Genomic DNA, 25,260 nt, shown 5'->3' with positions numbered 1-25,260 from the left:
GCAAAAAGAAAGAAAGTGCTCTGTAGAGTCTCAGTTTCAGTAACAAGTTAATGAAAAGGTTCTGAGTTCAAATAGAGACTTGGATAATTTGGATAATCTTTGTTTTTCTTCCTCTCGGCTCCCTCCCTCCCCCAATTTGGTCTGCCCCCTCTGTTTGGGATTAGGTCTTCTGTTTATGGTGGTCATTTTTTTGTTTCTAGGTTATCACCACCTATTGTCCTGCTAACAATGAGCCCATAGCCAGAGTCAGACAGGTAAGTGGGTTTTTTTGTTTATGGTTAATGCAGACTGCCCATGGGGAGCGTGTGCCATTAATCTTGAGCAATGCAGATTTACAAAGTCAAAGAATAATGTTTCTTTCTTTTTTTTTTTTTGTCTTTGCTATTTCTTTGGCCCGCTCCTGCAGCATATGGAGGTTCCCAGGCTAGGGGTCGAATCGGAGCTGTAGCCACTGGCCTACGTCAGAGCCACAGCAATGCGGGATCCGAGCCGAGTCTGCAGCCTACACCACAGCTCATGGCAACGCTGGATCGTCAACCCACTGAGCAAGGGCAGGGACCGAACCCGCTATCTCATGGTTCCTAGTCAGATTCGTTAACCACTGCGCCACGACGGGAACTCCAGAATAATGTTTCTTTTTAACATGTGTCTGGGAGGGACCATCCACTTAGTAGGGGTGTATGTGCCCCAGAAAAGGTGAATCCCAGAGAGGACCAGGGAGGAGGCCCTTCGAAGGCTGTGCTTCTGGATCACCTGGGGACTTCCCTTGGATTGAGTGTTCTGACCTCTTAAATCTGGGTTGGAGCTCGAGGTTCTGAATTTCTAACACACCTCAGGTGTGGCTCACAGACGAGGGTCTTCGACTTTGCTTTGAGAGGGCATCAAAAAAGCGTGGATACTGATTTCGTCAGTTCCAGCAAGTTTTTGGAAGTATAGGTTGTGAAAATCATTTTAAAGTGCAGATCTTAGAGACATCTGGAGATAATCGCATTCATTTCCGTAAATAATCTCTGTCGTCTTAGAAGATCTTCACTGTCCTTTCCTTTTCCCTCTATCTCCCTCTAAATCTTTATTTATTTAGGCCAGCCTGGCTGACTATGAAGAAACTGTAAAGAAAGCAAGAGAAGCTTGGAGGATCTGGGCAGATGTAAGTATGGAGGCCATGCCATGATTTTCTCCTGTAATTACAGTGAGGTAAACAGACCTCTGATGGGCCGGCCTCTTGCTGAAACAACGGGAGCTTCTTGGGGGCTGTGACTGTTTCCTCTGCTGTTGTCCTAGAGAAGTCCCTTTTCCATATTTGGCATCCAGTAATTGGGTAATTTTAAATGGACTAGATTTCTGTACTAATGAGGCATTAACTTGATCAATGAACATTCTCCAGCTGAAGTTGCTTGAATTTATAATTTTTTTTTTTTTTTTTGTCTTTTTGCTATTTCTTGGGCCGCTCCCGCGGCATATGGAGATTCCCAGGCTAGGGGTCGAATTGGAGCTGTAGCCGCTGGCCTACTCCAGAGCCACAGCAACGCGGGATCCGAGCCCCGTCTGCAACCCACACCACAGCTCATGGCAACACCGGATCGCCAACCCACTGAGCAGGGGCAGGGATCGAACCCGCAACCCCACGGTTCCCAGTCAGATTCGTTAACCACTGCGCCACGAGGGGAACTCCTGAATTTATAATTGAGCAAAGAGAATGGAATATCTGTGCTAAAACTACCCATTTGCCCCTTTTCCTCCCTCCCTCCCTCCCCCTGCCAACATCATCATAGGGAATGGTGGTGTTGCGGAAACCGCAAAAACCGTGGCAATGGAAGGAGACAAACAGCACTCAGAGATATGGAAAAGCAAGGTTTATTCAGCACCGGTGCGGGCTCAGAGGAGTCACCTCCAGAGTCTGAGTACCAGGTCTTTGTTCTCAGTAACTTTTATACACTACAAGGTCTTGATTTTTCCATGTAAGCATCCCGGACCTCCCCCATCTCCAAGCAGACAGTGTTCCTCCCTAAGAAACTGAGCAAGCAAGGTTACAGAAGCGGAACTGATAAGCAATGCTGGGTACCTGATTAGCAGGGCTGCTGGCTTGGACAGAGAGCACACAGTTGTTACATTATTACAAGAAGGGTGGCATAGTGATAAGCACAGCTGGAAAGGCTAGCAGTTGCCTTCTTAGCCAAGGGGGGTTGTTCTTTAGTTAAAACTCCAATTCAGTGGTATCTTAGCAGGTATCTTGACATTCCTGGCTCAAAGGGCAGCAGTGGCCTGGCTGCAGCAGGTCCAGCTCCTCAGTAGTCTGATGAAGCTTTGAAACAGGTAGTTCTCTGAGCAAGTGGAGAAATTGTGGATGGAGCCTGCCTGGACCACACTGAGCTGTCACTACATAAGGGCCAGGCTCTGGCGGAGGGCAGAGTAAAAAACTGGCTTAGTCTGGATGTCCCAGCACCCCCCACCCACCCACTTCCCCCATCCCCTGAATATCCCTTTTGGTCTGTGAGGTCCTCAAGCTGTAGGAATATCTCACATGGTTACCCCAGCTCTACCCCTGGGTAAATTACTTCCCCTTCCTGTGCTTTGTCTTGCAAAAGGGGGCGATCAGGTGTGCTAACTCGAGGGTTATTGTGAGGGTTAAAGGAGTTAATCATTTAAAGTGCTTACAGGCCGGGCAAACCTGAGTGCCTGTGAGTTTGATTTATAAAACCAAGTGCTGCTGGGTTTGGGAGTGCGGAGCCAGTGGTTGCCCCCCCCCCCCATCAATGATTGCGATGGGGGTGTGTGGAGGGGCAGACTCTCCAGGAGTGCCCAGGGCTGGGTTGCAAGGTTGTTTTCAGCCAAGAGACTGCCTCTGCAAAGCAGAAAGAACCTTTTTTTCTTTAATTCTGGCTCTAAGTTAGGCTCAGGGCTCCAGCATACACAAAAATATCCTTGAACAAAGGAAATACCACTTCAGAGGTAAATGGTATGCTAAGTCAAGTTCACCTTGGTAAAATAGAATAGTGGCCAAAGCAGTGTCATTTTATTTTATATTGGCCAGTTCCACATGTGCGGATAAGGAGTGCGGACTATCCTACTAAGCCATTCTTATAAAGGACTTGAGCGTCCACAGACTTTGGAATCTGTGGGTGTCTTGGAACCAGTCCCCCTTGGATACTGAGGGACAACTGAGTGCTTTTTTTTTTTTTTTTTTTTTTAAATGAATTGAGTTTATATATTAGAGCAGTTTTAGGGGTTAAACTGTAGGGAAGGAATTTTTTTTTTTTTTTTGCTTTTTAGGGCTGTACCTGCGGCATATGGAAGTTCCCAGGCTAGGGGTTAAATTGGATTTGTAGCGACAGCAACGCCAGAACCGAGCTACACCTGCAACTTATACCGCAGCTCACAGCAACGCAGGATTCTTAACCCATTGAATGAGGCTAGGGATCGAACTCTCATCCTTATTGATACTGGTTGACTTCATTACTGCAAAGCCATAATGGGATCTCTGGGAGGAAAATTTTTTTATTCTTAGGGGTTTTATGGCTTGTCTTGTCATTAAATTGACATACAACCAATTAATAGAAAAATTATCTTTCAGTTGCTTAAATTTATTTATTTTTTGACCTTGCTTGAGGCATGTGGAAGTTCCCAGGGACTAAACCCATGCTACAGCAGTGAACCGAGCTATTGCAGTGACAGTGGAGGTCCTTAACCCACTGAACCACTTGGGAACTCCTGTCACGTCTTTCTTTAGTATTCTGCTGTACTTTGTTGTTGTTGCTATTTTCAAATTCAAGTTACTTGACATCTGCTTTTACTTATCGATGCCAGCCTCTGCACCTAACATTCTTTCTCCTTCTCCTCTTACTTTTTAGTCCTCCGAGTAGAGTGGGGGTGCCAAATGGGAGCAGGTAGCTCTCCTGGGCAATGGTGGAGTCAGTTGGCCATCCCACTTGTTAGAACTGGAGTTAAGCAATTGAGTCCAAAGTTTGGGAAGAAGCAGAGCCTTTCCTAACCGTGCCCCCGGGGTCTCTGCCAATGGGGCTGCTGGTCCTCAAACAAAAACAGACCAAGGCTTGATCCCTTGTACACACTTTTCCTCTTGGAGTCTCACTCCTGTGGGGCTGCTTCTGCTTGGCCCTGATCCTTCTGGCTGGCCTTGCCTGTTGAGTGAGGACAAACTGTTGTTTTGTTTAGTTCATTTGCATTAAGCCTTTTCTCTCTTTTTTTCTCTCTTTTTTTTTTCTTTTTTTCTTTTCTCTCTTTTTTTTTTGTGTGTGTGTGTGTCTTTTTTGCCTTTTCCAGGGCCGCTCCCACGGCATATGGAGGTTCCCAGGCTAGGGGTCCAATCAGAGCTGCAGCCACTGGCCTACGTCAGAGCCACAACAACTCGGGATCCTTAACCCACTGAGCAAGGCCAGGGATCAAACCTGCAACCTCATGGTTCTTAGTTGGATTCGTTAATCACTGTGCCACGACTGGAACTCCAAGCCTGGAGTTTTTGAAAGGGAACTTTTTTCTTTCAGGAAAAAAGTATGAAAATGTAATTTTTATTTATTTACTTTTTAGGGCCGCACCTGCAGCATATGGAAGTTTCCAGGCTAGGGGCTGAATGGGAGCTGCAGCCGCCAGCTTATGCCACAGTCAGAGCAACTTGGGATCTGAGCCATGTCTGTGACCTACACTACAGCTTATGTCATTGCTGGATCCTTAACCCACTGAGCAGAGCCAGAGATGGAACCTGCATCCTCACGGATGCTAGTCAGGTTCAGCCTGCTGAGCCATAATGGGAACTCCGTGAAAAGATAGTTTTTATTTTTATTTTATTTTTTTTCTTTTTAAAGCTGCACCCGTGCATATGGAGGTTCCCAGTCTAGGGGTCAAATCAGAGCTGTAGCTGTTGGCCTACACCACAGCCACAGCAATGCCAGGTCCTTAACCCACTGATCAAGGCTAGGAATCGAACCTGAGTCCTCATGCTAGTCAGATTCACCTTGGCTGAGCCACAACGGGAACTCCAAAAGATAGTTTTTAAAGACTGATTTTGTCCCGTTAAATAAAACTAACTACAGAGAACCTAGTTGGGAATACTGGTTCTGCTGCTTTCTTTTGTGAACTTGTTTCAATCCAGATGCCACGTGTTCCTGTCTCTCTTTATCCCGTTTGTGTCATTTTCCTTTCTATTCCTAGTGAGGAAGAGCCAGACTCTGTTCTCTCTTGATGACAGGGGACTGTTAATGGGGCTTCTGTAGCTGAATATAGGGACCACAGACACTTGGTAGTGCTTTGCCATGGCTCTCTTAGTAGTATGTCCCCAAGGTCTCGGCTGATCGTTCCCGCCTCATGGCTGTGTTTGTTGCTTGTTCTAAACCTCCCTTCAGAGTGAATCGTGCAGGGATGAGGGCAAGCCCATCTCAGGGGGGCCTGAGGTTACTGATGCCCTGTCAGGCTGGGACTGTTCAAGCACACACAGGAATGTGGCTGTCTTCCTGCTTTCCTGTTCTCCCCTCGTAGTAGCCCTCACCTCATTCCTAATCCTGGCTTTCTTCTCTTCTCTTGCTGTTCCTATTAATCATCCTGGAAGCTGGAGGGAAAAAGAAAAAGAAAAAAACCAGGTTTCTGTGGTCTGGCTTGGAACGTAGTTTAAACTTTGGGTGGTGATTCTAATGAATACACAGCCAGGGTTGAGAGTCAGTCAGATACCACGTCCTAAACAGTTTGAATTATATTTATCTCTATTGCTATTTTTGTGGGCCAGACAGCCACCATCTCTTCTCCGGCCTAATCATTTTCCTGCCTGAGTCTTATCTCCCTCTGACCCATTTTTCTCCACTCCATCTACAGTGTATTTTAAAATGCTCTGTGATTTCTTGCCCACCCTGTGAAACCCTCTAGTAATTTCCCCCCTATTCTTTGGATCCTTTCCCTGGTCCTTTGCAGTTTAGCCCCTCCTTTCCTCGCCTGCCTCTTTGAAGTCCTTGTGGCTTTCCGAAACCACCATACTCACCTTGTAGCCTTCGCATTTGCTGTGCTCACTGTCCTCCTTTCTCTCCTTGTCAGTTGGCAAACACCAGTCAGGCTTTGGGTCTTAGATCTTAACCCTAAACTTTAAAAAGCCGCCTCCCTCCCCTCCTCCTTGCCCCCACGTAACTCTAGATTAATGCTTATAGATGGTCCAGTTGGTGGAATGAATCAGGAAGAGCTGGAAGGGTGAGAAGGGGTGAAGTCATAGCTGGAGAGAGTATGTCTCCTCCATTCATGCATCTCAAACTTGTTATGGCCCAACAGACAAACATCCTGACAGTTCTTCCAAGTTGTCTTCGTCTCAGTAATTCTACTTACCTCTACCTAGCTAGTCAAGCCAGAGACCTGGAGTCATCTTAGTTCTTTCATTCCCTGATTTCCCACCTGTTCCATCAGTGTGTTCTGTTCATTCTACTTCCAAAATAGAACCTGAATATACTTTTTTGTCTCCCTTGCTTCAGTCTTAAGGCTAAGTTGCTTTTTTTTTTTTTTTTTTGCCTTGGAGACTAGAATATGTTTTCTTGTTGTTGTTGTTTTGCCTTTTCTGTGGCTGCTCCTGCGGCATATGGAGGTTCCCAGGCTGGAGCTGTAGCCGCCAGCCTAGCACCAGAGCCATAGCAGCTCAGGATCTGAGCCAGGTCTGCGACTTACACCACAGCTCATGGCAACGCCGGATCCTTAACCCACTGAGCAAGGCCAGGGATCAAACCCGCAACCTCGTGGTTCCTAGTCGGATTCATTAACCACTGAGCCACAACGGAAACTCCTAGCATATGTTCTTAATCCCTTCTTCTCTTCCCTCCAATTTTATTCTCCACGAATTAGGCAGTGATATTTTTTTTGTCTTTTGTCTTTTTTTTTTTTTTTTTTAAGGGACATACCCTCAGCATATGGAGGTTCCCGGGCTAGGTGTCGAATCTGAGCTGTAGCTGCTGGCCTACGCCAGAGCCACAGCAATGCAAGATCTGAGCTGTGTCTGCTACCTACACCACAGCTCACGACAGCACTGGATCCTTAACCCACTGAGTGAGGCCAGGGATAGAACCCGAGTCCTCGTGGACACCACTGGGCTTTTTTTTTTTTTGGCTTCTTAAAACCATTAAAGACTTCCCATTGCATCTGGAGTAAGAGTCAGACTACCTTTTTTTTTTTTTTTTTTGTCTTTTTGGGGCCGCATCTACAGCATATGAAAGTGTCCAGGCTTGAGGTTGAATTGGAGCTGCAGCTGCTGGCCTACACCACAGCCACAACCACGCCAGGTCTGAACCGAGTCTGAAACCTACATGACATCTCACAGCAACACTGATCCTTAACCCACTGAGCAGGGCCAGGAATCGGACCTGAGTCCTCATGGATACTAGTAGGATTTGTTACTGCTGAGGCACAACAGGAACTCTTAAGATTCAGACTTCTTAAAGCTCCAGCTAGCTGTAGGCATGGTGTACTTCCCAATCAGCCCAAGATCCGTTCCACAAAATTTTCTTTTCTTTTTCATTTTTTGGCAGCCTGGCAGCACATGGAGCTCCCAGGCCAAGGATCTGATCTGAGCCACAGTCTTGACCCAAGCGGCAACGCTGGATCTAGGGATTGAACTTGTGTCCCAGCACTACCAAGACGCCGCCAATCCCATTGTGACACAGTGGGAACTCTATCAAGCTTTTATTTTCCATGGATCTCTTACATGGTTTTCTTTTCCTTGAAAAAAAAAAATTCCCCTGGTTGACTTGTCCTAACCTCTGGTTTTAGCTTCAGTCTCATTTTGGAGATTTTGCCTGACAACTATTTTTTTTTTTTTTTTTTTTTTTTTTGCTGCAGTGCTAGGAAGTTCCTGGACCAGGGATCAGACCTATGCCATAGCAGTGACAATGCAGATCCTTAACCACTAGGCCACCAGGGAACTCCCCAAAAACCTTTTAGATAAAGTAATGTATACATTTATCCTCCAAACCTTTTGTTTCCTCTGTTTCAGAACCCTGTTTATTTCCTTGGTCGGTCTAGCCCTTGCGGCAATTTGTAATTATTTGTTGCCTTTTTCCCCCTCTGTTATAAGCTCCATGAATATTTCACTTGCTGTAGCCTCAGTTTCTAGCATTACTCTTGTCACATAGAAAGAAGGTGCTCAGAAAATACTTGGAGAGTGAATGGTGTGATTTGAATGGCTTATGGAATGCTAGTTTTCTCAGTAAGCTAAGTGTAGCGTTTGGGCATGCATTTACTTTGACCTATATGAAAATGTCACTGGGAATCATAAAGGCATTTTGAGTTTTCTCGAGTCATCTCAAAAGGGTGTGTTCAATCTGAATTTCTCTGTACTTGGCACAGAACCTTGTTTGCCAGGAACATATCTGGATATTTTCTTGGTCTCTGGTATGGATTTTAGGGCCTACCATGTTGCAGTCTTGATAGGATCAAAGCAGTTGTCTTGATGTCTTTGATGTGCAGTTATCTTATTTAAAGCACTTTTTTCTTTTTCTTTTTTTTTTTTTTTTTAGGGCTGTACACAAGGCATGTAAAGTTCCCAGGCTAGGGGTCAAATAGGCACTACAGCTGCTGGCCACAGCCATAGCAACAAGGGATCTGAGCTGCATCTGCGACCTACACCACAGCTCATGGCAATGCCAGATCCCTGACCCACTGAGAGAGGCCAGGGATTGAACCTGCGTTCTTGTGGATACTAGTTGGATTCGTTTCTGCTGCGTCACAACGGGGAACTCCCACTTAAAGCACATTTATGAATGCTGTGCTGTAGACACGAGTTTATTCTTCAAGTCAGATGCTAAGATTCTGTTTTTTCCTTAGATTCCTGCTCCAAAGCGAGGAGAAATAGTGAGACAGATCGGTGATGCCTTGCGGGAGAAGATCCAAGTACTAGGAAGCCTGGTAAAGTATTTTTGTAGTAAATGTGCAATCTTTTGTGTGGAGAATAAGGCTGCCCACTAGTTCTCAACCTTAATCTCAAAATTAAGATTGTGATTTTTAAGAAAAGCAATTTAAATATTTTAAAAATCTTTTTTTTTTTAGAGGAAAGATTAACAAGATAGGAAAAAGTGACGGTATTTCTTAGATTTTAAAATTCTTCAGCAAAATGAGGACAGACTTTCTGACGTTTATAACTTTTACAAAACAGAAACAAAATGTTTTACTTTTCCTTCCCCATAAATTGAATGTTTGAAACCTGAATTCTTATGAAAAAAATGCTGCTTGGCTTCGTGTGTTTTTAGGTGTCTTTGGAGATGGGGAAAATCTTGGTGGAAGGTGTGGGAGAAGTTCAAGAGTACGTGGATATTTGTGACTATGCTGTTGGCTTGTCTCGGATGATCGGGGGACCCATCCTGCCTTCTGAAAGTAAGCACTCAAGTCACTTCAGCTGAGAGTTTTGTGCCTGACAGATGTTCTAAAGTGTTCTCTGGCTCTCAACAGTCCGCAAAAGAGGAACTTCAAGTAGTTCACATGTATAGGAAAACATCTTTTATCTTCTTACTAAGAAATGGAAATCAAAACTGGTGAAAACATGAGATCAAGACACTTAAAAAATTTCAAAAAATTATTTTTAAAGACAGAGGTTCTCTAGTGGCCCAGCAGGTTGGGGTTCCAGCGTTGTCACTGCTGTGGCACCATGTTTGACTCCTGCCCAGGAAACTTTGGAATGATGTGCATGTAGCCAAGAAAATAGAAATAAATAAAACTCAGCATTGGCAACTCCGTGGGTGAGACTGACACTCTTCCGGGGACGTTGGGCAATGTGATCCAGCAGTCTGTCTGGAAAACAACTTTGACAAATATCCAGAGAGCCTTAAATACGTAATACCAGTTTCAAGACTCTAAGTAAATAATGTGGAATGTGACGGAGGTTTATGTGTAAAGGTGTTCATTGTCCTCTCAGTAGGAAGCATTAGAAAGGACCGAAATGCCAAGTCATATGACAAAGGTTGAGGGAATAATTTTGGCTGTTAACATGTGTTAAAATTAAAAAATCATGACGATTGCCTTCCCCAACCTCACACTGTATTGCAGATTTGTATTCACTTGTTTTTGAAGTACTTTAGATTTTTTGAAGAGGTAGTGTAGTCATATCACACAGTTAAAAAGGAACAAAAGGGTAAAAGATGAAATGTTTCCTTCCTCCCCACAGGGTACTCTGTAGAATCCCTGTGGAAGTATTGAAGCATAGAGGTTTTATTCACATGCAGGCAAATGGGTCTTTTTTAGAAACACAGAAATTAGGAAACTGTATGTTCTCTAGTCTATACATTTTTCCTACTTTATGTGTCTTAGAAATTCTTTCATACGGTAAGACATCTTATTTTTCTTTTTTTTATTATTATTATGGCTATCTATTTGTTGTGAGAATGGCCAGTTCCCTATGGATATTTAGGGGGTTTTGCGTCTTTTAGCATAACTGTGCTGCAAGGACCAACCTGTCCTGAATGATGAGGACAAGAGCTTATGTGATTTGTAGTGTTTGCTGTATTAGTGGAGCAAAACAGGTGATTGCTGTGCCTGCATTGCAGGTACAGGTGGTCTCCCAAAGTAGTAGCCGTGATTGTTGTTCCCATCTTCTTTGTTTTTCTTCCTTTCTGAAGTTTCCATGATGGGAATTATGTTACATTTAGAATCAGGGAAATAAGGTTTCTTTCTCTTTTTCTTTTTTTGGCTGCCCCCACGGCATGTGGAAGTTCCCAGGCCAGGAATCAAACCCATTCCATAGCACTGACAATACCAGCTGCTCCACCAGGGAATGCCAAGAAACTCTTTAAAAATCATATTTTCCAGTTGTTTTTTTTTTTTAATTGCAATATTGGGCAAATTCCCCACTGTAGAAAGAGGGGATTCTTTTCAAATGTACAGTTATTATCCTTAATTAGATATATAATGGTGATTTCCAGTAACCAAGACAAGCTTAATTTTATGTCATTGAATACTTATATTTACTTTTTGTCTTTTCAGGGCCACACCCAGGGCATATGGAAGTTCCCAGGCTAGGGGTTGAATTGGAGCTGTAGCCACTGGCCTGCCTACACCACAGCCACAGCAATGCCAGATCCAAGCTCTGTCTGCAAGCGACACCACAGTTCACGGCAACGCTGGATCCTTAACCCACTGAGTGAGGCCAGGAATAGAACCTGTGTCCTCATGGTTGCTAGTCAGATGCATTTCCGCTGAGCCATGATGGGCATTCCCTGAACACTTTTAATAGATATTTTCCGGTTAGAAAGGTTGCATACTGCCAATTTAGGGAGGTTCTTCACCGCTTCACCTGCCTTTGATTAAAATAAAGCCCTATAGGAGTTCCTGTCATGGATCTTCGGTAACGAGCCCGACTAGTGTCCATGAGATTGTGGTTCAATAACTGGCCTCACCCAGTGGCTTAAGGACCGCACATTGCTGTGAGCTGTGGTGTAGGTCACAGACGCGGCTTGGATCTGGTGTGGCAGGCTGGCAGCCGCAGCTCTGATTCAGTCCCTAGCCTGGGACCCTGCATATGCCTCGGGTATGGCCCTTAAAAAGACAAAAATAAGTAAATAAATAAATAAGGCCCTTCTAGGATTATGGTGACTTGAGAGTTTGACTATAAAATACACATATTTGTAGCTTTGGTTTTTCTGTAAGTATGTAAAGATGAGTGCAGTTCATTCATGCAATGTTTATGTAATTACTAGAACTTTTTTTTTGCCCTGTGCATGAGCCATCTTGTCCTGAATTTAGCTGAGGGCCGTGTCAGGAACAGGGAGGGCCCTGAGAGTCCTGACTCCTGTGTTCTGGTCATGCTCTGCCCTTGTCGCTGCCGTCACCGTGGGCACATCTCTCATCTGCTCTGTGAAGTGTCCCTGTCTCCCAGAGGGGACTGACACTTGCCCTGATCCAGAGCTCCTGTGAGGAACAGAGGCATCACGGACACCCTCACAGGTTATGGGATAGTGTGGTAGTAACAGCTTCTGTTGTTTGCTAATTAACGAATCAGTGGCCCCACAGATATGTAAAGATCCCAAGGCATCTGGAACCCTCCCTTGGTCTGCTGCACCTTTGTTCTGAAAATGAAAGACTGCAGACTTTGTTCTGATGAATGCACAGGCATTCAATTAACATGCTTCAGCATGTCGCACGCCTTCCCTGTCCTCAGGACCTGGCCACGCGCTCATCGAGCAGTGGAATCCCGTAGGCCTGGTTGGAATCATCACTGCGTTCAACTTCCCCGTGGCAGTGTACGGCTGGAACAACGCCATCGCCATGATCTGCGGGAATGCCTGCCTTTGGTAAGAACGGCCCACTTTGTTAGCCAGTAGTTGGATGGTAAAAGTAGCATTTTCAGGTATTATGGAAAGTATTGTAAAATGTTTTGAAATGTTTTCTACTACTTTTTCAATTACCGTGGTAAATCACACCTGCTATTGTGAGATGCTGATTTTCAGGAGTAAGTATTCTCTGATTGGTACGATTTGTATTTTTCGACACAGCCCTTTCCTCTGTGCCTCCCAGTTATTTCCACCCCAAGCAGGAGCTCTATAGTTCACTTCTGACACTGACTACCTGGACTTAGTGTCAGGCTCCATCTACTGTCCCTACTTGAGATGCAAGCTGCACGTTTTTCCAGTCCCCAGGACAGCTGCAGTTTTGACCAACTGTCTATAAATCTGGAGGTTCCCAGGAACGCTTAGTTTTAGCAATGCAGTAGAATGGCTCACAGAACTCAGGAAAGCACAGTATTTAATGATTGCAGCTTTCTTAGGATGCTCCACTGAGCTCGATGTGCAGGGTTCTTAGGGGGGTTTCATGACATAGCTGTGTATTAAATCACTGTACATCTGATTGAACTCAATCTCTGTCCTTTGCCCCCCCTCCATAATCGATTTTTTGGTTTTTATTGTTCAACAGCAACCAGCTCCCATGCTGAAGCTGTCTTGGGGGCCCCAATAGTCCCCCCATTTCTACCACTCATGAAATTTGAAGGAATGTCCCTGCTCTGCCAAAAGCTGCGAGCAGAACATCTTTATCATCTACACTGACAGACACTTAATAAGTGAACAAGTAGGAGGGAAAAAAAAGAACTTGGGATGAGTCATAATATTCTTTTGAAATTTGATTTTTTTTTTTTCCCTTTGTTCGACCACACTCATGGCATACTGTGGCCAGGGATTGAATCTAAGCTGTAGCTTCACCCTGTGCCACAGCTGGGGCAACGCTGGTTCCTTTACCTACTGTGTCGGGTCAGGGATTGAACTCTCACTGCCACAGAGACAACGTGGGATCCTTAACCCAGTGCTCCCCAGCAGGAACTCGCGATTCTTTTTTCTAAACTCAATAAAAATTTAATAGCTATTTCCCAAGTGATTCTGAGGCACTTGGTCAATGTTACATCTGTCTAAAATATGTGATAGTAAACGTTAGCTGGGAAATGTCAGTATTTTATAGATGACAAAACAGTTGCTTGTTTTTAACTCTCAGGTTCAGTGGAGGAACTTAGATCAGGCAACCCAGGAGAATTGCCTTTGCCCATTTTGTATCTATCATTCCAATATGTACTGATTTAATGAAGTAATCAGTTGAAGGCACTCAAAAGATTGTAAAAGAGAAAGGCCCGGTTGGGATGATTAATGGTTTGGCCCCCTGTTGCCAAAGGCTAGTTCAGTGTAGCTCTCCTCAGCTCTCTGGGCCTTCTAAGCGAAAGTTTCTGTTGATCAATTTCTGTTTTACTCAGTTTCCATAATTGGCAGACGGAACAGTTACTGTAACAGTTCCTGTAACAGTTCCTGTGATCAGTGCAAGTAGGTTCAAAATTGCTTGGTGTGATTTTTCTATTTATAAAAGTTCTGCATTTTTACAGTGCTTAAGATCCCAGAGACATGAAACAGAAGGTAGATTTCTCTTTCAGTTACTAGGCTCAGTTTTTCATTGGAGAGAACTTTTTGTCATATAAAGAGTCTTGCGTCTGCTTGAAAAAAAAGGTATTTATGATTTCCACAAATTAAGCTGTCTTTTTTTTTTTTTTTTTTTTTTTTAATCCCTCACAAGGAAAGGCGCTCCAACAACTTCACTCATTAGTGTAGCCGTCACAAAGTGAGTATGTGGGGTTTTTGTTTTTTTCTCAGTATGGGAGGATCTTAGAAGGGTGACTGATAGGCAATGAATTTTTAATCTGACATGAAAGTATTTATTTCAGCATCGAGTTTGGATAAACTTTTTTTTTCGGTTATTATATATATATACTTTTTTTTTTTTTTTTTTTTTTGGTCTTTTTGCCTTTGCTAGGGCTGCTCCTGTGGCATATGGAGGTTCCTAGGCTAGGGGTCCAATCAGAGCTGTAGCCGCCGGCGTACGCCAGAGCCACAGCAACGCGGGATCCGAGTCTCGTCTGCAACCTACACCACAGCTCATGGCAACACCAAATCTTTAACCCACTGAGCAAGGCCAGGGATCAAACCTGAAACCCCATGGTTCCTAGTCGGATTCGTTAACCACTGGGCCATGACAGAAACTCCTATTTTATATATATATATAATTATTATTTTTTTTAATCATTAGGCAGTTCACAGAGCTTTTTGAGGGGCACATCATTCAGTTAAGTCATTTATGCCAGATACAGATAGAAATGTTGAGCTTGAACTTGTAAAACATTTTTTGTCATTTGCAAAATAAAAACAAATCCAGTGAAGAGGAGACAGTCTTGGATTTAGGGGCTCTGTGCTATAACTATTCAGTATGGTAATGGTTCGGATTTTTATTCACCTGATACTTTTACTGCTTTTGTTTAATAAACTGTTAGCAAAGCAGGAAGAAATAGTTATTAAACCATTCCAGTGGGAGTACCCGTTCTGGCTCAGTGGTTAATGAATCCATCTAGGAACCATGAGGTTGCAGGTTCTATCCCTGGCCTTGCTCAGTGGGTTAAGGATCCGGCGTTGCCGTGAGCTGTGATGTGGGTGGCAGACATGGCTCAGATCCCGAGTGGCTGTGGCTTTGGCGTAGGCCGACAGCTGTAGCTCCAATGAGACCCCTGGCCTGGGAACCTCCATATGCCACAGATGCGGCCCTAAAAAGACAAATAAATAAATAAATAAATAAACGATTCCAGTGATTCTTCTAACACTATCCAAAATATATTTTACCTTTTGGTTAAAATATTACTATTTTGTTTATTCCTATTTGGGAACTTGACAACTGATTAGGTCCTAACATGAGTGTTACTCATTTATCATTCTAGAATATAGACAATGTATAAAAGACAGTGTCTTCTCAGGTAGGGTGGTAACGCGCCCTTGGTGTTCCATTGTTTGCATGGTCTGTGTTCTCTGATTTTAGGATTGTGGGTGGAGAGCTTGTGATGGAGTCTGTACGTAAGAGGGCCTTTGATGTTGGAAGATCATTTAGGAACACCGGCTTAGGAAATGAAAAGTTGGCTAGAAGAGCGTTAGTGTGTGTTAGTTATTTACTTGAAAGTCATATGTGATATTCAGGAAACAATATCCTTTGAGGCAAGGGTGTTCAGATTAAATACTACAGAGAATTCTAATATACAAAACACGTAAAAATTGTGAGATTCCCCAAGCAATTTTATTTATTTCTTTCTTTTGGTTTATACGGCTGCACTCGAGGCATATGGAGGTTCCCAGGCTAGGTGTCAAACGGGAGCTACAGCTGCCAGACTACATGCCACAGCCACTCAGGATCTGAGGAGCATCTGCAACCTATACCACAGCCCACAGCAATGCCAGATCCTTAATCCACTGAGCGAGGCTGGGGATTGAACCCACGACCTCATGGTTACTATTTGGATTCGTTTCTACTGAGCCACAATGGGAACTCCCCCTAAGCAATTTTAAAAAATAAACCTTAGGGCGTTCCTTGGTCTGGTGCTTAAGACTTGATGCTTTCACTGCTGTGGCCTGAGTTCAATCTCTGGTCTGGAAACTGAGAGCCCACATCAAGCCATTGCATGCTGTGGCCACAACAACAAACAAAAAACCCAAACCTTAAAACCAGTTAATGTGGATGTAACTGATGACTTGCCAGTTGTTGCAGCTGATTAAATTATTATTAATTTTGATATTGGTTTCATATGTTCTAGGTTACTGTAGCTTTGTAGTTTTAAATATTTTATTCATGTATTTGCTTTAAACCGTTAAAGGGTTTGAGGTGTTTATGTAGGAACCTGACTCTTTTTTTTTTTTTTTTTTTTAAGATAATTGAGAATAATACCTGATTTTTTATAGAAGACAATAAGTAAAACGATGCTAAATTGTGCCTGAAATAACCCAGGGTGTTGTAACATCCTCTCTGGGAGTTCTTAGATTCATCTAACATTTAGACTCATAAAATGACCACTTGTCTTACCTCTGTCTATTAAGAATGATATAGGTCAGGAACATAGCTTGTCAGCAGGATAGCATCAGGTATTCTCTTCATTCAATGTTGTTTTAAATTTTTTTTGGCTACAACATGCAGAAGTTTCTGGGCCAGGGTTTGAACCCCAGCCTCAGCAGTGACAACCCCAGTCCCCAGTGTTCCCTAGGTGTGGCCGATCCCATTGTGCCCACAGCAGGAACTCCTGGACCTTTTTTTCTTTTTTTTGGTCTTTTTCTAGGGCCGCACCTGCGGCTCTGGAGATTCCCAGGCTGGGGGTCCAGTCAGAGCTGTAGCTTCTGGCCTATGCCAGGGCCACAGCAATGCGGGATCCAAGCTGCATCCGCATCCCACACCACAGCCCCCAGCAACGCCAGATCCTTAACCAACTGAGCAAGGCCAGGGATCGAACACGCAACCTCATAGTTCCTAGTCGGACCCGCTAACCACTGAGTCATGACAGGAACTCCGATCTTTTTGAAATTTAAACACATTAGAAAGTAGCCAGCCGGTTGGAATTATTGATGAAAAGAAACTGCTCTCCTGAGGCCTGTGCTCCTTAGGAAGCTCAAAATGAATGGAAGAACCATGTTTCCAGAGATGTCAGAATTACTGGAGCCAGTTTTTACAGTTCAAAATCAGATTTAAGTAGCATTGAACTTTATTTCTCATTTTGACAGGCTGAGTTGTAAGGAGACTAGGAGAAAGTTGTGCTTGTCCTTCAGCTTTAGCTTGGAGGGTGCTGGTGTTGCCTGCCTAGGAGGTTGGTGTGAAGCGGGTGGACACCAGTCCTGACCGTCTTTGGGGTGGTGCAGGCAAGCCCAGCACCCTCTGCTCTGTCTCCTCAGCATCCTCTCTAGGTTTGGACGGTCTTTTCCCTTTTTTATCCTTGACCACTTCCCTGGCTGGCTCTGCTTTGCAGAGATGGTTAAAACATCTCATTTGCTAGTGGTAACTACTTTGCATTTTCTTCATCTTTCTGAGCTTTCTTCCATATTTCCCTTTTTATTTCTCTACCATCATTTCAATGGATTTGGTGGCAAGAGGCCAAAACAAATGCTCTGTGATCAATTGACCATCTTGAACCAGATATGTCTTCACAATTGGGCAGAAAATACTTGAGAATACAATAATCACTTCTCTAACCAATGCTTTAGAGTCTTTTATTAATTTTGCATGTCTTCTTCTTCTTAAGTTTCTTTTAGGGGGGAAAAAAATCTGCTTTTAGGTGTTAGTATGTGAAGAGAAATCCAGGCCTGGATGTTTAAGGGATTGGAAAGTTGCAAAGTCACATGGTTGGAATTACTGCTCTTTTTCAAAAAATGGTAAGAAATCAAATCATTCTTTTCCTTAGTGATTGCTTTTTCTTTTCTAGGATAATAGCCAAGGTTCTGGAAGACAACAAGCTGCCTGGTGCTATTTGTTCCTTGACTTGCGGTGGAGCGGATATTGGGTATGTCACCTGGCCAAGGGTATCTTTCTGTTGAAGGACCCTGGTTGGTCAACTAGAATCATCTTTTATTAGAATTTCAAAACCCAGTATAGCTAGGGAGATGAGAATGGGTTTTTGGAGTCATTATTATTAGGGATCTCATTGGGCTTTACCTTATGAATGAGTAGCCTGTGCTGGAGGATGAGTGAGAATTGTCTTGGTCATTGCCCAGACCTAGCATTATAAGCTGTTAATATCCTAAAATAGCAAATTGTTCTGCTGACGTGCAGTCCATGGCTTCCTGAGGCCAGATTTATAAATGAGCTCGCTTACAAAGCAAGACTGTGGAATTGTGCTGCGGTGCCTTACTCCCCACTAAGAACTGACCCTGTTCTCTGGGTTCGCCAGCTGACCAAAAGAGGGAACCCCTGAAACAAAGCTTCTAATTTATTGTTCTTTAAAAATGGCCATGTAGATCACATACCATAAGGTTCTGTCTTGAAAATGTACAATTGAGTGGTTCTTAGTATAGTCACAGTGTTGTGCCACCATCCCCATTACCTTACTCCAGAACGTTTTTTGTTCCCCCCCAAAAGGAGCCTTGCACCTGTTAGTAGGCACTAACTCCTCCCCCTCTTTCCCTGGCAACTGCTCATCTACCTTCTGTCTCTGGATTTGCCTATTGGGGATATTTCATGTAAATGAAATCATACAACATTTGGCCTTTATGTTTGGCTTCTTTCTTTCTTTTCCTTCTTTCCTTCTTTCTTTCCTTCCTTCCTTCTTTCCACACCCATGGCATAGGGAAGTACCCAGGCTAGATGTCTAATTAGAGCTACAGTTGCTGGTCTAGGCCACAGTCACATAAATGCAGGATCCAAGCTGGCTTCACAGGTAGTTTTTTTTTTTTGCTTCTTTGCTTTTTAGTGCTGCCCCTGTGGCATATGGAGGTTCCCAGGCCGGGGTTGAATTGGAGCTATAGCTGCCGGTCTACACCACAGCCACAGCAACGTGGGATCCGAGCCAAGTCTGTGACCTACACCATCGCACATGGCCACACCAGATCATCAACCCCCTGAGTGAGGCCAGGGATCAAACCCACATTCTCATGAATCCTAGTCAGGTTTGTTAATTGCTGAGCCACGAAGGGAACTCCATGTTTGGCTTCTTCCACTTGGCAGAATGTCACAACCTCTTTTTAATCTGGAACGGACTATAATTTCTGTGAACCATGGTGAAAACTGGTTCTTCCAGCCTTGACTTTGTTTAGGTGATGTTTCACAGGAGTCAGGTCTGAGAACCCTTACTGGATCTAAGTGGTCAGAGTGTTAGTCTTTCAGCACTTGGACCACACTGTTAACACTTAACAGTGTCGAAAAGGAGTAATAAGTTACTCCTTTTTTCAGATAAATGAGAAAATATTAGAAAATACAACTTCCACATAAAGAGTGCATAAGAAGTATTTTCTTTTTTCTTTTTTCTTTTTTTTTTGTCTTTTTGCTATTTCTTGGGCCGCTCCCACAGCATATGGAGGTTCCCAGGCTAGGGGTCAAATTGGAGCTGCAGCTGCCGGCCTAGGCCAGAGCCACAGCAACGCAGGATCTGAGCCGAGTCTGCAACCTATACCACAGCTCACGGCAACACCAGATCGTTAACCCACTGAGCAAGGGCAGGGACCGAACCCGCAACCTCATGGTTCCTAGTCGGATTCATTAACCACTGCGCCACGACGGGAACTCCTGAAGTATTTTCTAAATGTCATTTAAGACAGGGTCTTCTGGCCTTTGACCCACTCTGTCCTTGTACTTGGGCATCCAGTCCTTTTTATTGGCCTTGAAACAGCTCAGATAATAACAGCAGTGTGTAAAGAAAGGCTTTCGGCAGCAGCCACCTTACCCGTCAGTGCTCGTGTGCCAGGCTGGTCTCGGGAAGCCTTTGTGCATAGCTCATCAAGCAGATCCAGCCGTAGCTTGGTCTGGCACTGTGCCTGCCTTGCTTGGCCACATCAAGCCCTTTGAAGCACTGAACTGTGAACCAGGAGGTTCAGATCAGTAGTGTCTGGTCTATATGCCTTAGAAACTGGAAAGCCTAGCACAGCATTTGTAAGTCAGCTTCCAGGAAGGAAATTCAGGGTATTTCCCTACAGTCTTTAACCTTTTAATTCTCAAGGAATCAGTTTTAAGAGCCTGCAGAATAACTGGCATGCTGATGGAGGAATTGCTAAGTTCGTATTTTCTGGTCATCGATCAGTAGTACAAGGAGGATCATCTTCCTTGACAGCATCACCTCGAGGTGATGCTGTTTCCAGAGAGCTCCCAGAACGGGTTACCATGTCCTACTGCATGGTTCTCTGTGTGAAAATCGAGTTTGTTTTCCTGAAGAGTTTGCCTTGCTTCCTTGGGATGGATCCTTGTGTCTTTTGACTGCCTTTCCAGGGCAAGGGCTTTGTCTTTCCATGACAAGGGCTTGTGTCTTGACTGACGGTCTTTCCATGACAAGGGCTTGTGTCTTGACTGACGGTCTTTCCATGGGGTTTTCTGCTTGGTACCATCGAGTTTCCTCATTGCTGGGTTTCTCTGCTTGGGTGACGATGCCTCTTCCCCTGCAGCACAGCAATGGCCAAAGATGAGCAGGTGAACCTGCTGTCCTTCACCGGAAGCACTCAGGTGGGAAAACAAGTGGCCCTTATGGTACAGGAGAGGTTTGGTAAGTGTTGGCTTTAAAATGATCGTTTTAATTGCCTCAGGTATGGATGTGAAATCTAAAGCTTTCGTTTTTTTCCTTGGAGACGTTAGCCATGTTTATTCGAATGTCCAAGTAAAAGGAAGGGTTCAATTAATAGTGGGTTAATAGTTGAGAGATAGGACATTTAATAGTGTAATTTGGAAGAGGATGTCATTTCCCCCCAAATGACCATAGTAGAATCACATCAAATATATTTAGCAGTTTCTCTCAGACTTGTTTGGCAAATAGAGAAAAAGAAAACTCGCAATTCAAGAGTTCCTGCTGTGGCACAACAGGATTGGCGGCGCCTCTGCAGTGCCACGATGCAGGTTTGATCCCTAACCTGACCTCCAGCTTTGCTGTAGCTGCAGCGGAGGTCGAAACTGCAACTTGGATCTGCTCCCTGGCCCAAGAACTCCGTATGCCATGGTGGGGGCCAAAAAACAAAACAAAACACAAAAACCCCCATGATTTAAAACAGAATCAGTGAGTACAGGGCCCAGCGTGAATGTGTCAAAAAACACTCAGGTCTGTTCTCTCATTTATATTTCATGCATGTAAGAGTGAAGAGGGTTGTAAGCTTTGTATTTCCCACTGTATGGCTCATTAAGAGGTTTTCCAATTTTTTTTAAAAAAAGAGGTATTTTTTGGATAATAGTGATGGTCAGTTTTTGGCAATTTTGCTGAATTTAGACTCTAACCCTAGTGGGACTTGAATAGTTACTGTTAGCTATTTTTCTACATGGGCATTGCTTTTAAAAGAAAGTTTACGTAGTGTTAGAGCTAATAAACAAGGTCAGCAAGGTTACAGGATACAAAAATTAATGTACGGAAATCAATTGTTATTTCTATATATTAACAGTGAGCAGTCCGAAGATGAAATTCATAAAACCGTTTCGTTTACAATAGCATCAAAAATAATAAAATTCTTAATAATAAATTCAACAAAAGAAGTGTAAGTCTGCCACACATAGTACCACAAAGCATCATAGAAAGAAATTTTGAAAGACCTAAATAAATGTAAGACCTCCCATTATCACTTATTGAAACAATATTATTACTGCCCAAGTGATCTGCAGATTGAATGCAGTCCCTTTCAGAGTGTCATTTAGTTTCTTGGTAGAGATGACAACTGGATCCAAAAATTCATATGATATGTGTAGGACCCCAAATAGCCAAAACAGTCGGGCCGGGGGTTGGGGGGGCAGGGAAGAGTCAGAGGACTGAACATGTCCTTATTTCAGAGTTTATTAACAAAAATAAAGTAATCTAGACTGTGTATATTGGCATAAAGATAGGAAAATCAATGGAATAGACTTGAGAATCCAGAATTTCACTCTTAAATTTAGGGTCCAGGATGCCAAGGCATTTCTTTCTTTCTTTCTTTTAAACAAGAAGTTTATTTAAACAACAAGACACTTGACTTAAAGGGAAAACTATTTAGGATTCATTTCTTTTAGAGTAATATATCCTTGCTTAAAGACAAATTGACCTACAGGTAATAGCTATGTGCAAAAAAGTTATAAAATTATCTTTGGTTTTACAATGATGAATGCAAAACATTAAGATTCTCCAGTAGAATAATGGATGCAAGGATCTTTATGGGTTTTATTGCTGTTGTCGTTAAATAGAGCAAAATAACCCACTGGAATATAAAGAACGGAATGAGCATGCCACTCCTAGAGATAAGGGGGTATTTTCACTGAACCAATATTTTTCCCTATCTCATCTCCATTTGATGTTGAACAAACCATAGCATTGGCCGTTTAGTTTTTTTAAAAATGCAATATGAAAGAACAGAGAAAGCTATGCAGTAGTTGTTAGGATGTGGTGGAACCAAATTGCAGTTTTCTGATTGAGACTGTCTCTTGGCCTGGAGGAACCCTTTTTCGTAGACACTTCCTGTCTGCTTCTTGAACACATCAATTGTCTCTTCATCCTCCATTTCCACCTGTGCAGGAGTGGGTTTCACTGATTGGCTGCCATCTCATTGGAGTCTGATCTGCCTCATTGCCAAACCCTGTTGTTTACAAAGGCTTTCTTTCATTGGTTTACTAAGTGGTGGATGCCTCTTAATCTCAAACTGCATGACAGAACCATCCTGCCCCACCACTTTCCAATTAATATGGTCGCTGTTCTCAGTTGACGCTTCCTTGGGCTCTCCTTTGACCATGGTGAGTGCCAGAGTCTCAGCTGCCACTTCACAGAAGAGGTGCCAGGTCTGCACAGAACGAGCCCCAAGACATTTCAGTGGGGAAAAATGGTCTTGACCCAATAGTGCTGGGACGGTTAGATACCCAGATACTTAGGTATGAAGTCAGACCCCTACCTACCTCTGTACTTAAATATTAACTTAAAATATATCAAAGGCCTAAATGTGAGAACTAGAACTACAAAACCAGTAGAAGTAAATGCTTTTGTAACCTTGGATTAGTCCTTGGTGTCTTATATATGACACTTAAGGCAGAAGCAGCAGAAGAAAGAATAGATAAATTAGACTTCATCAAAACTAAAAAACTTAGCTATTTCAAAGGGCGTGCCATCAAAAAAGTGAAAAGAACAACCTACCGAATGGGAGCAAATATTGGCAAGTCCTTTTTTCGATAAGGGATTTAAGCCTAGAATGTATAGAGGATTCTCAGAATTCAGTGCTATAAAGATAACCCAATTAAAAAATGGGCAAGTGTTTAAATAGGTCTTTCTTCAGACATAAACAGATGGCCAGTAGTGTGTGCAGTGGTGCTCAGGATGGTTAATCCTGCCTCGCTCCCTAGCAGGTACTGTCCTCCTCCCTTCCCCTTCTTACTCAAAGCAGTAGTTGGTTGTTCTCCAGTAAGTAGAACCATTAGGCGGATTACAGTTGTTAAGTAATTCATCTGTCTTAAGTTGTCGATGCTTTTCCTGGAGGGGATTGGTGGTTCTGAACATGGTTAGGGAGCATCTAGAGAACTGAAAGGATGTGGAGGTTATGGTTCCGTCTCTTCCGCTACTTATTGCTTGAAGCCAGGCAGGAGGAGCTGATGTTACGAGTAGCATGTGTTTCCTCGTTTTTCTTAGCCCTTGGCACAGTGCTCTGCTGTGCCCAACAAGCGGCCATTAAATCAACTGTGGGAGCAGAGACTACACGGGTTATGTAGCCTTCAGTGACTTGCTCCTCTTTAATATTCACTTGGTGAATATTCACGTGGTGCTTAACTTAATTTTGGCAGTCTGTTAGCATGTATTAAAAATCACGAAGGTTGCCTTCCCCAACCTCCCATTCTCTTGGAAAGTTGTATTTACTTACTTTTCAACTGCTTTAATTTTTTTGAAGATATGATATATAACTGAGATATATATTGATATATAACTGATTCACTTTGCTCTTAACCCGAAACTAACACAACATTGTAAGTCAACTATACTCCAATAAAATTTTTTAAAAAGTTACTTAGGTAGAAGTTGAATTTAAAGTGCAGTTAAGGGAAAATAAGTTTATATTTAAGAGGTCAGTAGTAAATATAGCTCTAAATTCAGGCAAACAAATCACCAATTTTTTTTTTTTTTTTTTTTTTGTCTTTTTGCCATTTCTTGGGCATATGTAGGTTCCCAGGCTAGGGGTCCAATCGGAGCTGTAGCCACCCGCCTATACCAGAGCCACAACAACTTGGGATCCGAGCTGAGTCTGCGACCTACACCACAGCTCACAGCAACACCGGATCCTTAACCCACTGAGCAAGGCCAGGGATCAAACCTGCAACGCCATGGTTCCTAGTCGGATTCTTTAACCACTGCGCCACGGTGGGAACTCCTCACATCGCCAGTCTTTATGCTCAAGAGTGTAAGATGAGAATGGCATTCATAGGCTCCTGTGTACCTTTCCTAGAAAGTATGTTGGTACTTTGTATCAGCAGATCTGATATATCCATACCTTTTGGCCCTGACTTATGTAGGTAATCAAGAGGTAGGTAATCAATAACCAATATATCCAATACGAGGGCAGTGGCTAAATAAAAATTGGCACATCATTGTGATGAAATGCTATGCAGTGATTTAAAAAAAAAGCTTTTGCAAACTATTGCCTTTGGAACAGATAAGCAGAGATCCTCCTGTAGAGCACTGGGAACTATATCTAGTCACTTAAGATGGAGCATGATAATATGAGAAAAAGAATGTATGTATGTATGTGTGACTGGGTCACCTTGCTGTACAATAGAAAACTCACAGAACACTAAACCAGCTATGATGGAAAAAATAAAAATCATTTACAAAAATAAATAAAAATAGCTCTAAATAACTTTGGGAAAAGGCGAAAATTATTAATCAGAAAATAAAGCAAAATTAATTAGTATGATCTCAACTAAATAAAAATTTATAGGAAGGAGATTAGAAAGCACTGTACCATATTGGGAGTGATTTCATGGTGCCCTATGGACCATAGCTTTTGCCTGATGGAGTCTTTTTTTTTTTTTTTTTTTTTGTCTTTTCTGGGACCACACCTGCAGCATATGGGGTTCCCAAGCTAGGGGGTCTAATTGGAGCTGTAGCTGCCGGCCTACACCAGAGCCACAGCACCTCGGGATCCGAGCCCCTTCTGCGACCTACACCACAACTCACAGCAATGCCCGATCCTTAACCCACTGAGCAAGGCCAGGGATCGAACCTGCAACCTCAGGTCAGATTCGGTAACCACTGAGCTATGACGGGAACTCCTGATTGTTTTTTTTAGCCTTTTTCTAGGGCCGCACCCACAACATATGGAGGTTCCCAGGCTAGGGGTCCAATCAGAG

General features: G+C 43.3%; 1 protein-coding gene and 1 pseudogene across 11 annotated transcripts in view; one reads left to right on the top strand and one right to left on the bottom strand.

The window, feature by feature from the left end:
• Window positions 1-25,260, top strand: part of ALDH7A1 (aldehyde dehydrogenase 7 family member A1) — a 50,072-nt gene that overhangs the window by 6,072 nt on the left and 18,740 nt on the right. For all 11 annotated transcript variants that reach the window (XR_014838710.1, XR_014838711.1, XR_014838709.1 and 8 more), the window contains 8 exons: window positions 201-254; window positions 1,082-1,147; window positions 8,797-8,877; window positions 9,219-9,342; window positions 12,119-12,251; window positions 14,008-14,052; window positions 17,711-17,788; window positions 20,376-20,473. Coding sequence is in view for 4 of the 11 variants with exons in the window: in XM_085014437.1 (XP_084870563.1) it covers window positions 201-254; window positions 1,082-1,147; window positions 8,797-8,877; window positions 9,219-9,342; window positions 12,119-12,251; window positions 14,008-14,052; window positions 17,711-17,788; window positions 20,376-20,473 (679 nt within the window). In the remaining 7 variants the exon portion in view is untranslated. The remainder of the gene's footprint in view (window positions 1-200; window positions 255-1,081; window positions 1,148-8,796; window positions 8,878-9,218; window positions 9,343-12,118; window positions 12,252-14,007; window positions 14,053-17,710; window positions 17,789-20,375; window positions 20,474-25,260) is intronic.
• On the bottom strand, window positions 22,212-22,664 carry LOC110259133 (small ubiquitin-related modifier 2 pseudogene; annotated as a pseudogene).

Source organism: Sus scrofa, chromosome 2 (assembly GCF_054392235.1).
Source record: "Sus scrofa isolate SSC_HxYL_T2T_F1_AM1 chromosome 2, Sscrofa_HxYL_maternal_Yorkshire_Landrace_v2.0, whole genome shotgun sequence".
Taxonomy (NCBI): domain Eukaryota; kingdom Metazoa; phylum Chordata; class Mammalia; order Artiodactyla; family Suidae; genus Sus; species Sus scrofa.
Note: the sequence above shows the minus strand (reverse complement) of the source record. Positions and strands in the feature narration are given on the sequence as shown.